The sequence below is a fragment of the Aquarana catesbeiana genome, linkage group LG11 (genome assembly GCF_042186555.1).
Source record: "Aquarana catesbeiana isolate 2022-GZ linkage group LG11, ASM4218655v1, whole genome shotgun sequence".
NCBI lineage: Eukaryota > Metazoa > Chordata > Amphibia > Anura > Ranidae > Aquarana > Aquarana catesbeiana.
In genome coordinates, this window is record NC_133334.1 from 109,630,495 (window position 1) to 109,644,847 (window position 14,353).

At 42.1% G+C, this 14,353-nt stretch overlaps 1 protein-coding gene across 1 annotated transcript in view; it reads right to left on the reverse strand.

Annotated features, from left to right (window-relative positions):
• The window catches only part of ATG2A (autophagy related 2A), a 214,730-nt gene that overhangs the window by 138,640 nt on the left and 61,737 nt on the right, over positions 1-14,353 (reverse strand). Inside the window, exons 17-22 of the mRNA XM_073604869.1 lie at positions 10,633-10,735; positions 6,962-7,124; positions 6,685-6,827; positions 5,686-5,828; positions 1,528-1,673; positions 1,271-1,421 (exon numbers count right to left, since the gene is read on the reverse strand). Coding sequence (XP_073460970.1) covers positions 1,271-1,421; positions 1,528-1,673; positions 5,686-5,828; positions 6,685-6,827; positions 6,962-7,124; positions 10,633-10,735 — 849 coding nt within the window. The remainder of the gene's footprint in view (positions 1-1,270; positions 1,422-1,527; positions 1,674-5,685; positions 5,829-6,684; positions 6,828-6,961; positions 7,125-10,632; positions 10,736-14,353) is intronic.

Here is a 14,353-nt window from a genome sequence, read left to right on the forward strand (position 1 = left end):
ATTCTTGAACCGAGAACACACTACTCCTTTTCTGTGGTCATTCCCTCTTAGATGGTAAGCTCTAAGGAGCAAGGCCCTCTGTCTACCCTCATGTTGTAAAGCACTGCACCCTGTATAGCTATATGAACCCTGTATAATAATAATTAGTACTCAACTCAGGTGTATTTGAACTAGGATCCAAACCTATGTGTACAAGCCAACCAGGAAGCTGTGACTGCTACAGGACAATCATCTGTGACTTTCTTGTATGGCCACACATACACTATATTACCAAAAGTATTGGGGCGCCTGCCTTTAGGTTGGGTTCACACCATCGCTGCATCCGTCTCACAGCAGGGGTCCAGTGTGTCCTGGTTCACCATTTCAGCCCCGAATTTTGGGCTTAATTCGGACCCGAAACGGACCAAAAAATGCACCGGACCTGCTGCGGAGATATGTGAACCGGCTCCATAGAGAGCCGGTCAAAATCTCCTGCTATTGCGAATTGGATGCGGGGAAACCGCCGGAACTCAGACGGAATTCCGATCAAGTGGTCTTGCATACACACGGTCATACCAAAGTCCGACCGTACAGAACGCGGTGACGTACAACGGGACTAGAACAAAGAAGTTTAATAGCCAGTAGCTTCCGTCTTGTACTTGCTTCAGAGCATGCGTTGTTTTTGGTCCGCCGAAACAGCATACAGACGATCGGTTTTCCTGATAGGAATTGGTTCCATCGGAAATATTTAGAACGTGTTCTATTTCTAGGTCCGTCAGAATTTTCGAAAAAAAAAAGTCCGAGTTAGGCATATACACGATCAGAATACACGATGAAAGGCTTCCGTCTGACTTTTTCTGTCGGACATTCCGCTCGTGTGTACGCTGCTTTAGATTGCTTGCTAATCTCCCATTTAGTAATTTATAGTCTCTTCTGTGTGCAAGGGCAGTTTAAAACCCTTTCTGTCTGGGGCTCAAGGCATACATAACAAATAGGCAACTGGTGGAGAGGTTATACATATGAACGTACAGGCAACCAATCCTAAGACTGTTACCCTGCTCCACACAGAATGCTCTCGGGACTATTCTCTAAGAGGTCATTTTTTTTAAACTTCTTGTGACCACAAGCTGCCCTTTACCATTATGAAATGAACAACTGCATCATGGTAGCTCTAATGCTTCTAAAATAAAGCTTTAACATAATAATCCTGTTGCCACAATACAATGTCTTGGTTAATTCAAGAGTTCATATTGCTACTCTCCAATACACACCCATTTATCAGGAATAATACCTTTATGAAAAAGTGATATGGTGTCAGACTCAATACATAGATAGCTAAGATCCACTCTTCCTTTGTGCTTGGAGACACTGAAGATACGGCCATTTTCTACATCCAGAACTACCTCACCATGCTGACCATCCAGCTTCTTGCTTCCTTCACTCTGTCTCAAGGTAGACAACAGAAAAAAATCAGCAGGCAAAGACACATTACAGGAGGTCCTGACAGAGAATAAACGCAGGTACAAGACTAAGAAATCAAAAATAAACCTTGAATTCCGTCCAAGCTGTGATGCGTCCTTGCAAAATGTTGATAGAAGCAGAAAAAAAACTGAGGCCTTCTTGGTTGCCTTTCCTAGCCTTGGCAATCGCATCCACTGAGTAGAAATGGGAGTCTTCATCCTCGGAATCAGAGTCTGTCAGGAAAGAAATGGGCATTTAGACTAGAAGAATGTTAGCAGCCCCCCCCCCACCCCCCACCCCCTTTATAAATTTTTTTTTCTTTCAGCAAAATATGTAGAACAGTAAAACATCGAAACATATCACACTCTGGTGGTCATGCAAAGGTACATGGAGGGGATACGATAACAATAGTGCATACACAGAAATGTTATGTCACTACTTATAACATAACGATCATATGAGTTGCTACCTCACTGACAACAACCTTCTCGATCCCCTACAGTCCGGCTTCCACCCACAACATTCCACTGAAACTGCCCTACTAAAACTCACCAACAACCTATTAACTGCTAAAACCAATGGCCAGTACTTCATACTTATTCTCTTGGACCTTTCTGCTGCCTTCGACACAATTGACCACCCACTCCTCCTCAACACACTCCACTCCCTTGGCCTCCGTGACTGATTTTTCCTGGTTCTTCTCCTACCTATCTCAGCGCACTTTCAGTGTCACATACACCACCATCTCCTCGGCTCCCCTTCCTCTTTCTGTTGGGGTACCCCAAGGCTCTGCCCCTGGCCCCTCCCATTCTCTCTCTCTATACCTCTTCCCTGGGCCAGTTGATAACCTCTCATAGCGTCCAATACCACCTTTATGCTGACGACACCCATATTTATCTCTCCACTCCTCAACTCACCCCCTCAATCTCCTCATGTATCACAAAATTACTGAGTGAAATATCAGTATGGATGTCACACCACTTCCTCAAACTCAATCTTTCTAAAACGGAGCTTGTAATATTTCCTCCTCCCCGATCCCCTACCCATGACTTTACCATTAAGATCAACAGCACAACCATTGGTCCCTCCACACATGCCAGGGTGCTGGGTGTAATCCTAAACTATGACCTCTCCTTCTGCCCCCACATCCAATCACGGTCTACATCTTGCCACCTTAACCTGCGCAACATTTCCAGAATTCGTCCCTTCCTGACCAACGACACCGCAAAACAACTAATTCCACCCTTGGTTATTTCCCGCCTCAACTACAGTAACTCTCTCCTCACCGGCCTACCCTTACACAGGCTATCCCGCTTTCAGTCTATTATGAATTCTGCTGCTAGACTCATACACATTACTACAGGGCTTGACAAATTTGCTTGGAATCTAGGAGCCAGCTAAAAAAGTTAGGAGCCAGGTTTTTTTTTGTTTTTTTTTTAAACGACCGACAAAGCTTAATTTTCAATATAAAAATTAACCAATCTTAAATTTACACAGAGACGACTAGAACGAATGTGACTGCTTTTATTTCCTGCCATACAGGGACATTAGACCGCCATATTCCCGCTAAGGATCCAATCAGGTCTGCCTTTAAAACTGACAGGCGAACTTGATCAGACAGCCCGTGTGAAAGGGGCCAAGCAGGGAGATGACAAATAATAAATTCATTTTAATGAACCACTTCCTTCCCGCAGGACGACTATATACGTCCTGTCTTTGAAGAGAAATACCGTTGTTATGGTAGCAGCTAGCTACCATAACCCCGGTATTCTCTTCAAGAGCCGGCGGTTCTCTTTCAGATAAAAGTGGTCTCTGCAGCAGATTCGCAGCGAGATCACTTTTATCGGCGGCAGGAGAGGGGCCCCCCCTACCGCCGCGCTCCGATGCCCTTCACCGCTTACCGTGGCCGTCGGTAACGGCAGAGGCGATCCGGATCTATCCCTGGCCTGACATGGAGACGAGTGAGAGGAAGATGGCCCCGCCCATCTCCAAGTCATTGCAGGGCGGAAGCGACGTCAAATCGTCACTTCCACCCATAGCTCTTAAAGGGACATTTTATTATTTTTTTTTTTCAAATGACAATTTTTTTTTTTTTTTTTTTAATGCATTTTAGTGTAAATATGAGATCCGAGGTCTTTTTGACCCCAGATCTCATATTTAAGAGGTCCTGTCATGTTTTTTTTTTCTATTACAAGGGATTTTTACATTCCTTGTAATAGGAATAAAAGTGACTTTTTTTTTTTTTTTTTTTTTAAAAGAACAGTGAAAAAAAAAAGTTAAAATAAGAAAAAAAAAAAATTTAAATGTGCCCCATCCCTTGTAATAGAAATAAAAGTGACACCATTTTTTTTTTTTTTTTTAAACAGTGTAAAAATAAAAAATCAAAAGTAAAATATATAAGAAAAAAAAATAATTTTTTTAAACGCGCCCCGTCCCGCCGAGCTCGCTTGCAGAAGCAAAACGCATATGTGAGTAGCGCCCGCATATGAAAGCGGTGTTCAAACCACACGTGAGGTATCGCCACGATCGTTAAAGCGAGAGCAATAATCCTAGTCCTGGACCTCCTCTGTAACTCAAAACATGCAACCTGTAGAATTTTTTTAAACGTCGCCTATGGAGATTTTAAAGGGTAAAAGTTTGTCGCCATTCCACGAGCGGGCGCAATTTTGAAGCGTGACATGTTGGGAATCAATTTACTCGGCGTAACATTATCTTTCACAATATAAAAAAAATTGGGCTAACTTTACTGTTTTCTTATTTTTTAATTAAAAAAAGTATTTTTTCCCAAAAAAAAAGTGCTCTTGTAAGTCCGCTGCGCAAATACGGTGTGACAGAAAGTATTGCAATGACCGCCATTTTATTCTCTAGGGTGTTAGAATAAAAAATATATATAATGTTTGGGGGTTCTAAGTAAAGGGAAGGAGATGAGCAGGCAGTGAAAACAGGCAGGGGAAGCTCCATTAGCATTGGTGGATGTCTTGTCATACCAACGGCCACCACCAGAGGGCGCCCGATTGCAGAAGGAACCATAGGACTGCAGTAGGCCGCAAAGCCGGGGCCTCAATTACCGGCGCGGCCCAATGCGATCGCCGGGAGGGGGGGGGGGGGTGTCGAACGGACACAGGACACCCCAGCTGTGCCGCCCCAGGCGCCAGGTCGCTAATTCTAGTCGCAAATGCGACCTGGCGCCCGGGGTTTGTCGAGCCCTGCCTTACTAACTGATCGGTGACTGCTGCTCCTATCTGCCAATCCCTTTACTGGCTTCCACTAACCCACCGTATAAAATTCAAAATGCTAACCACAATATACAAGGCCAGCCACAACATTGCCCCCAGCTTCATCACCAACCTCATCTGCAGATATCGCCCAAATCGTCCCCTCTGCTTCTCCCAAGACCTGCTTACTCTCTAGCTCCCTTGTTACCTCCTCCCATGCTCGCCTCTAGGACTTCACTAGAGCCTTTCCCATCCTCTGAAGCTCACTACCCCAGTATGTCTGGTCAGCCCCTACCCTGTCCATCTTTAGGCAATCCCTGAAAACTAAATTTATTCAGAGAATAATTAAAAAAAAGTTCCAGGTGCTGATGAATGAATAACACTCAATGGTGTGGTATGGCTCCAGCTAAACTGTGCTGCTGTCCAGTAGCATTGGATCAAAATGCTGATAAACTGGAAATGGAAGTGAATGACAGTGCTCTGAGGCTGCCCCCCCCCCCCCCCCCCCCGCAGCTATCACTTTTTTTTACCACCTCCCCCTACCTTTAGATTGTAAGCTCCACAAGCAGGGCCCTCCTGCCCCTTTTTTATTGAACTGTATTGCAATTGTACTATTACCCGCTCTACAAGAGCCGTGCAAACTGTTGGCGCTATACAAATGCTGAATAATAATAAAATAACAAAAATTTAGAAATGAACTTTTGTCCCTGCCAAATTCTCCCTTAGAAAAATGGTTAATAGACACTGCCATGCTTGAAAGGACATGTTTTGAATAAAGAGATATGGTAGACGAGTGGTCAAATGACCCTAGACTAAAGGTATAAAAGTAAAAGGAAGAAGCCAAGGGTGGCCAAGTGAAGGCAAAAAGGTAGGGAAATAGTGGGAGAGGGGGAAAAAAAAAAAAAAAGGAAGGAGGGGAGAGAGGACAGGGATAGGGATTGGTGGAGAAGGGGATTGGGTGGATCAGGAGCAAATGCGGGCTGTTTTGAACTTTAGGTGGCCATATTACATAGGAAGACCACAAACTCACCAAGTCTAAAAGCAGATTTGCACATGCGAAATGTGTCTGGCTGATACCCAGATCTGGAAAGTGTCTCATTAGGAAACAAGGAATCAGTCATGGGCACATCAAACAGGGTCATAGGTTCCCACATCAGAAGATCATTGCACAGCCTGAGCATGAAAACAGTAGTAGTAGTTAATAAAAGAAGAAGTATAATATGTACAGAATCTATAAACCTTAAAATTAAAGTGATTGTAAAGGCAGAAGGTTTTTTATCTTAATGAATACTATGCATTAAGATAAAAAAGCCTTCTGTGTGCAGGAGACCCCCTCAGCCCTCCTAATACTTACCTGAGGTTCCTCTCTTTCCAGCAATGTTGCACGAGTGTCTCAGCTACCCAGGACACACACACCCCCCCCCCCCCCCCTCAATGGCTGAGACACAGCAGCGCCACCATTAGCTCCCTCTGCTGTCAAATTTAAAATTAGTCAGCTAATCAGGAGAGAAAGGGGGCAGGGCCGGGACACAGCTCGGTATCGGAATGGACACTCAGAGCTGTGACTTGGCTTGGGTGCCTCCATAGCAAGCTGCTTGCTGTGGGGGCACTCAACAAGAGGGAGGGGCCAGGAGCACTGAAGAGGGACCCGAGAAGAGAATCTGGGCTGCTCTGTGAAAATCCACTGCACATAGCAGGTATGTATTTTGTTATTATTACTGTTGTTATTGTTTTGTTTGTTATTTTTAAAGCAAAAAAAAAAACAAGACCTACAATTAAGGATGAGCTCAGGCGTGATTGCAACTAGCACATGCAGAGCATGCAAGGAAATCGGCACTGCACAGCACTAATCACAGGCAGTGAGACATTTTCCCAATGCGCCGCTGCAGAGATCGAGGAATGTCTCACTGCCTGTGATTAGCGCTGTGCAGTGCCGATTTCCTGACGGGCTCTGCACGTGCTAGTTGCGAACACGCCTGAGTTCATCCTTACTTACAATCACTTTAAGGTAAGACTATAGAGTAGGTACCTGTTGTATAGGTTTTCATACACATCTTTGCTGGGAAGGAATATGTGAGCACGGGGAAGAGTCACCTCAAGTGTATATTGGGAGGATGCTAGTGTCACTTGCTGGAAGTCTGCCATCTCCTCTGGATCAGCAGGGATTACCATCTAAAAGAAAGAACAAATGGTACAAATGAAGATGAAAGCAAGAAGACAGGATGAAAAAAATGAGTGAAAGAAGCAGAAAGAGAAATCTCACCAGTTAATTTTGAGCAAAAATGCATTTCTTGGTTCAGGCTTACCTCTTCCGTTTCAAACATTGTCCGCTTAGAGGAGAAAGGGGAGGGCTCGGGCTGTTTTAATTCACAAGGACTTTCCACAGATGAAAGGTCAAGGTCATCAACCTTGTCCTGGCCTATGTCCCATGGGCAGCTTTTGGTTTCAGGACGTATTGTGACTAAGATGCTAAAAGGTAAACAGGTTTTTGTGAGCTATTGCTGTGTTGACAAAATGAGAACACAGAACAAGACAGGATAAGAAAAATGAGGGTGAATTAGAAGAAAAAATTATACAAAGTTACCCGCTTTTCTTAGTGTGCACTCAATCACAGTAGACATCCATGGACATGCCACAGCAGTCACAAAAAATAGGTAGTTAAAAGAAACATTAAGATGCAGCAGAGGCCTCTGCTTTGGTAAACCCTGTACTAAAACTAGGATCAGATGACACGTCAAACCTATAGAACTTGCTAAAAGTACCTGAAAGTCCAAGGATTGTATATGCAAAACACAGAAATGGAAATGTAACAAGTGATGCACAATGATCATAGAGTGTGCGCTTTTTGACTGACTGCACATTAGGCCACGACTACAAACTGACAGTGGTCTTGGAGACCACTATACCACAAAGAGAGCATCAGACCTGAGAAGGGAAAAGCTTTTTGGTAGCCTTTAGATCTCTGGCCAAATCCAACTTGTGGAGCTCCAACTCCAGAGGCGCAACCAAGCTTAGTCAAACTTTGACAGACATGACTCGCCTTAACCCTTTCACTGCCAGAGCTGGTTTTGCATTTTTTGCACATGTTTAAAAAAAAAAAAATCATTTTAGACCTAAAGATTCTTCAAAACCCCCAAGCATTATATAGATTTTTCGAATGCAGACACACTGTAGAATAAAATAGTGGTAGTTTTTTTATGTCACACAGTATTTTCACAACGGTTTATCAAGCACAAAATTTCCATAAAAAGGGGGACACAGATGCAAAAGGGGGGACACTTTTTTTGGTAAAATCTAAAAGATGAGGTTGTGCAAGTAAATAGATACCCAACATGTCAAGCTTTATATTTGTCCGCACCAATAGTGATGATGAACTTCGCGTATAACCGCCGGATCACTTTCATTAGAAAGCTGACAGTCAGCTTGTGGAGTTTGGAGACACTCCGGGTTTGTAAAACCACAAGAATTATATCGCTAAATGGGCTCAAAGAAAAATCTAAAATAGATGGAATAATGGGTACAAATATAGAGTAGGTGGAAAGTATGAAGAAACAAACCCCATGGAGGTAAAAAGGAGGGCAGAAAGCCCTCTTTTGGTGGTACCAAGAGGTGGCAGTAAAGTTCCAGTTAGGGCAGAATAACAGTTAAGATTAGGGAAAGAATTCAGAGAATATCATCATATATTGTTCTTCCAATTTCAAGCTGCCTGGTCCTAAACCGTTTTTCATTGCTCAGGAATGAGTAAGCCTCCAACAGAAAACCCTGACCAATAGCAGCAGTACCTATTTTGGATGGCTTCGGGCATATTCACCTTTTCCCCTTTCATGTCAAAGGAAACAGATACAGAGAAAGAGAGGTGAAAAGGTTGTTGCCTGTGAGTATGCTGGTAACATGACAGAGGCTCCATCATTCTCAGTAGACAAGTGGTATGGTTGTTTGAGACCCTAGTGACTAAGCCAGGAAGTATAATACACCCCTCCAAAGCTTGAATCAGGGTTCACTCACTAGAAAGAAGGGCCCTGAGAACCTTGAAAACTGTTCTGCTAGAAGAAAATGCAGCCACAGTGTTAAGTAATTAGAGGGATATTTCCAGTGGTTTGTGAATAGCAAATTCCTTGCTCTTTTTTTAAATAAGTATCTATAATTGATTTAACTAATTGAATTAAAAAAAAAAATAATAATCATGACCCCCCCACACACACACACACACACACACACTTCTCTACCTTTTTCTCTTGTTTATCAGTACATAGTGCTGGATATTTCACTGACTTCGCTTGCTCCTAGTTTATAATAGGTTAATAAAAGCTATTTGACAGAAGAGATTTGTCCATAAGTTGATTGGCCTACTGTGTTGTTTGTTTTGATATGTTAATGGCACTTGTTAACGTACCACTCCCTGCATGGAAGCATTCTTTATTGATGATGGCTGTTATGATGCTCGATTTAATAAAATATTTGAATCCGAAAAATGAAACCCTCCCACGCCATCTCTGTGGTTCTCCCGGGTAAATGATCTTAGAAATACGGAGGACCTCAGCCACTCTGCGTAATATTGAAGATACCTGGAGCCGTGGCAATACTTCATCTTAAAAAGGTATCATAACTGAACTAATTCTCCCCACTACAGTGAGTCCAACCCCATTGCGGCCCTTTTTCTTTTCCTGGAAGAGGGTACCTGCCCCGTCTTACCGATCTCGGGCTCTTTCCCTACTGTTCTCCCCTCAGTCCTCTTCTCCTCCATCTCTTGTCTGTTATTGCTGATTATAACCTGATGCTCTACACCCTGTTTGCTCTTACCCGGACTTATAATTTTGGCCCCATAGTTGGCAAAGTTTCCTTTGTGGACTTTGTCATGACAGGAACTGTAAGGAACGTTTTGTTTACTTTAGCGTCTGCCCTAATGTATTCACTACGTTGGTACCCGTCTTTGTACCCTTCAATGCTGCTCTGATCATCTTCCTGTTTACAAATGTCAATGAGTTTACGCCACCCTGTGCCTGTCTCTTACTGGTAAAGGCAATCTATTTGATGAATACTGTATTCTTTCTTAAAATATTACACGCCTTTATTTGTAAACGGTTTGATTGTTCTGTGCGCATTTGAGAAATAAAGGAATTACAAAAGAATACGAAAAATGAATCATGAAATGTACATGCTAGATAGAGATTTACAAAAAATAAATGAAAAAAAAAAAAAAAGCCCTGTATAGTGTTGTTGCTTACATATACAAATTAGTAAACATCCAGAAAAATGGCACCCCCTGCAGGTTTAAGTCATAATGTACTAGCATGCACCACATACTAGCACATTATGACAGACTTACCTGTACACTGAGCCCTCCAGCGCAGCGCTTTCACAGCTCCCCAAAGCTGCCATCTTCACTCAGTCTTCCTTCTGCGTTTGCGGGCTCCGGTTAAACAGTGCAAATTCAGGAGAGATATACTCTACCTACAGGTAAGCCTTATTATAGGCTTACTTGTAGGTAAAAGTTCTCAAGTGGAGTTTACTTCCACTTTAAAGGAAAAAAAAAATCTCACTCTGCAGATTTTCCTATATTTTGGCATCTTTGAAAATGACTATTACCCATTACAAATTTTTAAACATTATCACATTTCCCAGATTTTCAACTTTAATTTGCGGATAGTTCATTTGTGTCTCGCATACTTAAAAATCTGTTTATTTACCTAATATCGGGAAAATATACAAACTAGCTTGAGCTATCTTGCATACTTGGGACATTTTCCTCTAGGCACGTCTTGGCATATTTACACGGGAGAAGCATCGCTTAAGTGTCAAATTTTCTATAAGCAAAGCATTCTCAAGTACATGGTTTTTTCCCTTATTGGGAAGAAAAGTCACAGAATGTCTAGTAGTGTGGTGATCTTTGTGAAAATGAACATATCTCTCATAGCCATTGTAAAAATGCAATGACAATATCAGAATTTATACACGCATAGATACACCCACAACTAACCTGGGGAAGACAAATTTCTTTCCAGTGGCTTTGGCCATGGGGTCTAATCCTTTACTGATCTTTATACAAGGAACACGCAGATCTTCCCCATCAGTATACACACCTGAAAAAAATAAAATAGGATAATTTGTATGCAATTTGAGATTATAACATTATACTTCTAAGGCCACGCACACATGGGCGGACTTTTCGATCGGACTGGTCCGACTGACTTTTTAACGAACGGACTTGCTTACACATGATCACACCAAAGTCCGACGGATTCGTACGTGATGACGTACACCAGACTAAAATAAGGAAGTTGATAGCCAGTAGCCAATAGCTGCCCTAGCGTCGTTTTTTGTCCGTCGGACTAGCATACAGACGAGCGGATTTGTGGGTCCGGCGGAGTTACGACGTAAAGATTTAAAGCATGTTCCAAATCTAAAGTCCGTCAGATTTTCGACTGGAAAAGTCCGCTGAATGTCCGATGAAGCCCACACACGATCGCATTGTCCACCGGACCAGTCCGGTCGAAAAGTCCGCTTGTGTATACGCTGCATAACATCATATGTATCAATGGCAAAGACCTGTGGAACTTTTAGAGGTATTAAAGAAAAAACTAAAAAGGTAATATATCCCAGTTTACCAATCATTGGATGTGTTGGCTGCGTTTATTTTATTTTCGTAGTGCCCCTACGCTAGATGAAAGCACGCAGGGGGTACATTTGGACAGCAGCATTGTTAGTGTTAGTACTAGCAGATTTAAATATACCAAAAAAGTGAAGCCAAACTCCAGCTAACACTTCATAAGCAGTCACAGCATTTTCTTCCTGTTGGGATAAAGGTTTTAGATAAATAAAACTGATCACTGTATGAACTCCTGCCAGTTTTGAACGGTTTGACTCATCCCTGTAACGGATACTGTACATCTACAAGAGAGCTTATTCTTTTGAAAAAAACAGCACATTTATTGGCCAGATGGAAATAGAAAAAAGAAATCTGAAAAAAGAAAACTAATGTAGCCATCACAAGGAAGAATTAGTAAGTTACAATATAATAAATGTTTGCTTTTGGGTTTAATAGCACTTTAAACATGCACTCCATTGCTGGCCTGACTAAGGCCCCATGTACACGGGACGCTGTTAAACGTGCGTTCGGAGGCAGTTGGACGCTTTTTTCAACTGCCCCTGAAATCATTCAATGTTATCCTATGTGTCCATGTACACAGTCTGGTTTATTGCAGTTTTTTGCAGTTGTGTTTAACAGCGTTTCTTTGGAAGCAAAAAAATGGGTTCAGACGCAGAAGATTTCCACTTTTCAGACGCCAAACATGGTACCCACATTTAGACGCGTTTTCGTTTATAAGCGTTTTTAAAAGGTACCCTATAGTTTAGACCTGAAAAGACAAAAATATGATGGAAAACAATGAAAAAAACATAAAAAAAATATAGTCAAAAATGTTTTAATTACTTGCGATGATTCATAGACCATATATAGCCCTTGATGCAATGCAATACACCACTAGAATTGCTGTATCCAAACTGGTGTCCATGCGTGTCAGACTGGGTCGTACTTTTTCAAGTAGAAGGTCAAATGTGGCAGTGGACATGCGTGTGAAATTAAAAAATTTGTCGGGGTAGGTACGCAACTGTACGTACATGTTTACAAAATATCCTGCCGACATTCGCTGCGCAATCAAAGGATGGGTCCAATAGCAACAAACTCTGAATTTGGACCTCTCACGCAATTTTCTACGTCGTTCTAGCCTCATCAAGAGCAAAGTCAGGAGCATTTCCTCACATATGCTCATTATGGGATTAATTGCAAAAAAAAAAAAAAAGCACAGAAATAAATACAAGTAGACAACTGCTCTCTCTGCTGCTGCTACTCACTCTGGTTAAAATGGCTGAAATAGTTAACTACAATGTTTTTTGAGCTTGGGGAGGGTCTTAAATGAGGTAATCTTAATAAACGCTTCTAGACGCAAATACGGTTAAATGTGGCTAAACGCGGCATGCAAACGTGGCTAAATGGGAGATTTAAACACAGGTTTCAAGGTGTCAAAAAATTTCGTTCAGAGGACTTTGCCTCAGCGTCCCGTGTACATGGGGCCTAAGGCTACGTGTACACATAGCCTACTTTGACTACTATTTTGCCACATTTTGCAGCTGGCGGTCAAAACTTTCCTATTCTGAATGTGATTCTTCCGTGTTCAGGAGAGGGAGGTTGAAGCGCCCCTAACAGCTCCTAAACTCAGGTAAAAGCGTATGTGTACATGGACACATACGATTTTATGGAGTTGAGTTTAGGAGCAAAAAAAAAAAAAAAAACGCCAAAAGCTCCTAAACTCAAGTTTAGAAGCTGTAGTGTAAATGAAGCCTTAGGCTCCATGTACACTAGCAGCTCCTAAAAACTTGAGTTTAGGAGCTTTTGGCGTTTTTTTTTTGCCAAAGCTCCTAAACTCAACTCCACAAAAGCCTGTGTATGTCCATGTACACGTAGGCTTTTAGGATTGTTCAGGATAGGAATGTTTTGACCGCTGGTCGCAAAATCGCGGTAAAATCAGGGCACGCTTTTGCCGCGTTTTGTGTTTTCCTAAAGCCAGCAGTCAAAGTAGTTTAAGTGTACACGAAGCCTATGTACACTGCTGCTGGTAAACGGAGCGGTTGGGCATTTTTTTCAGCTGCCCCTGAACTCTCCTCTGTTCTCTTATCAGTACATGTACACAGGGCCGTTTATAGTAGTTTCTAGGCAGTTGAGTTTAGAAGCACTACTAACTGTGAAGTCAAATCGTTCAGGGGAGGTTTTAACACACTTGGGGGTGAAGTAACGAATGGGTTAGTAACACCTGGTACTCATCTTACATAATTAAGACTGGGTTATAGTTTTATATTTAATGGGTGACAGCTGACTACTCCCTTAGTTCTGACAAAGTCCGGCTCCTCGGAACAAAACATGTAAACTTTACGCTGGGACGAGCACCCCCGCTCTTCTACCTACCGTAGCTAAACCTTATTGATATTAGGGACTCTATGACCAACTAGGATGCACAGCCTGAATAAATCCTGCCTGGATGAATTATCCATCACACTCTGAAGGACTTTCTATCACTTCCTGAAGGACTTGGAAAGAGAGGATTGGTAACAGGACATTGTGAATGTTGTTTATATAAAAAACTCCCGCAGAAAAACTACAAATCCCCTCCTTTGATTGCAAAACACTGTGCTAACAGAAGGGAAAATAAGGAAACAACTAACGGAAAAGGAACAGTGTGTTGGACATTTAAATCAACTGAATACACATATACAGATCGATCCTGATCAAATCTTTAAGTGATCTCTGTACTATCAACAGATCCGTGAGTAACCCACATTATACATTGTATTATTTATTACTACCAACTGGAAATTACCTGCAGGTTGCAGGAACTCCTTTTGTGACTACACTAAGTGTATCTGTGATGATTGTTCCACATACCACACCACAACATCTGTGAATATTGTTCCATATCTCGTGTTACCTCAGAATAGTCTGAGATGGTTGCACAGTGTCTTACCAAGCCCGTTTTGAATGTGAGGAGTGCAGAAACCAATATCATACAAACAGATATATATTGAAATATCAAGGACAATTATCACTAGGCTGGCAATTTGTGTTGATTGGACATACACTGATAGACTGATCTCGGTTCAATCTTGTGGAAATCTTTGCATAAAGCAGCGATTGTAAAGCAACTATT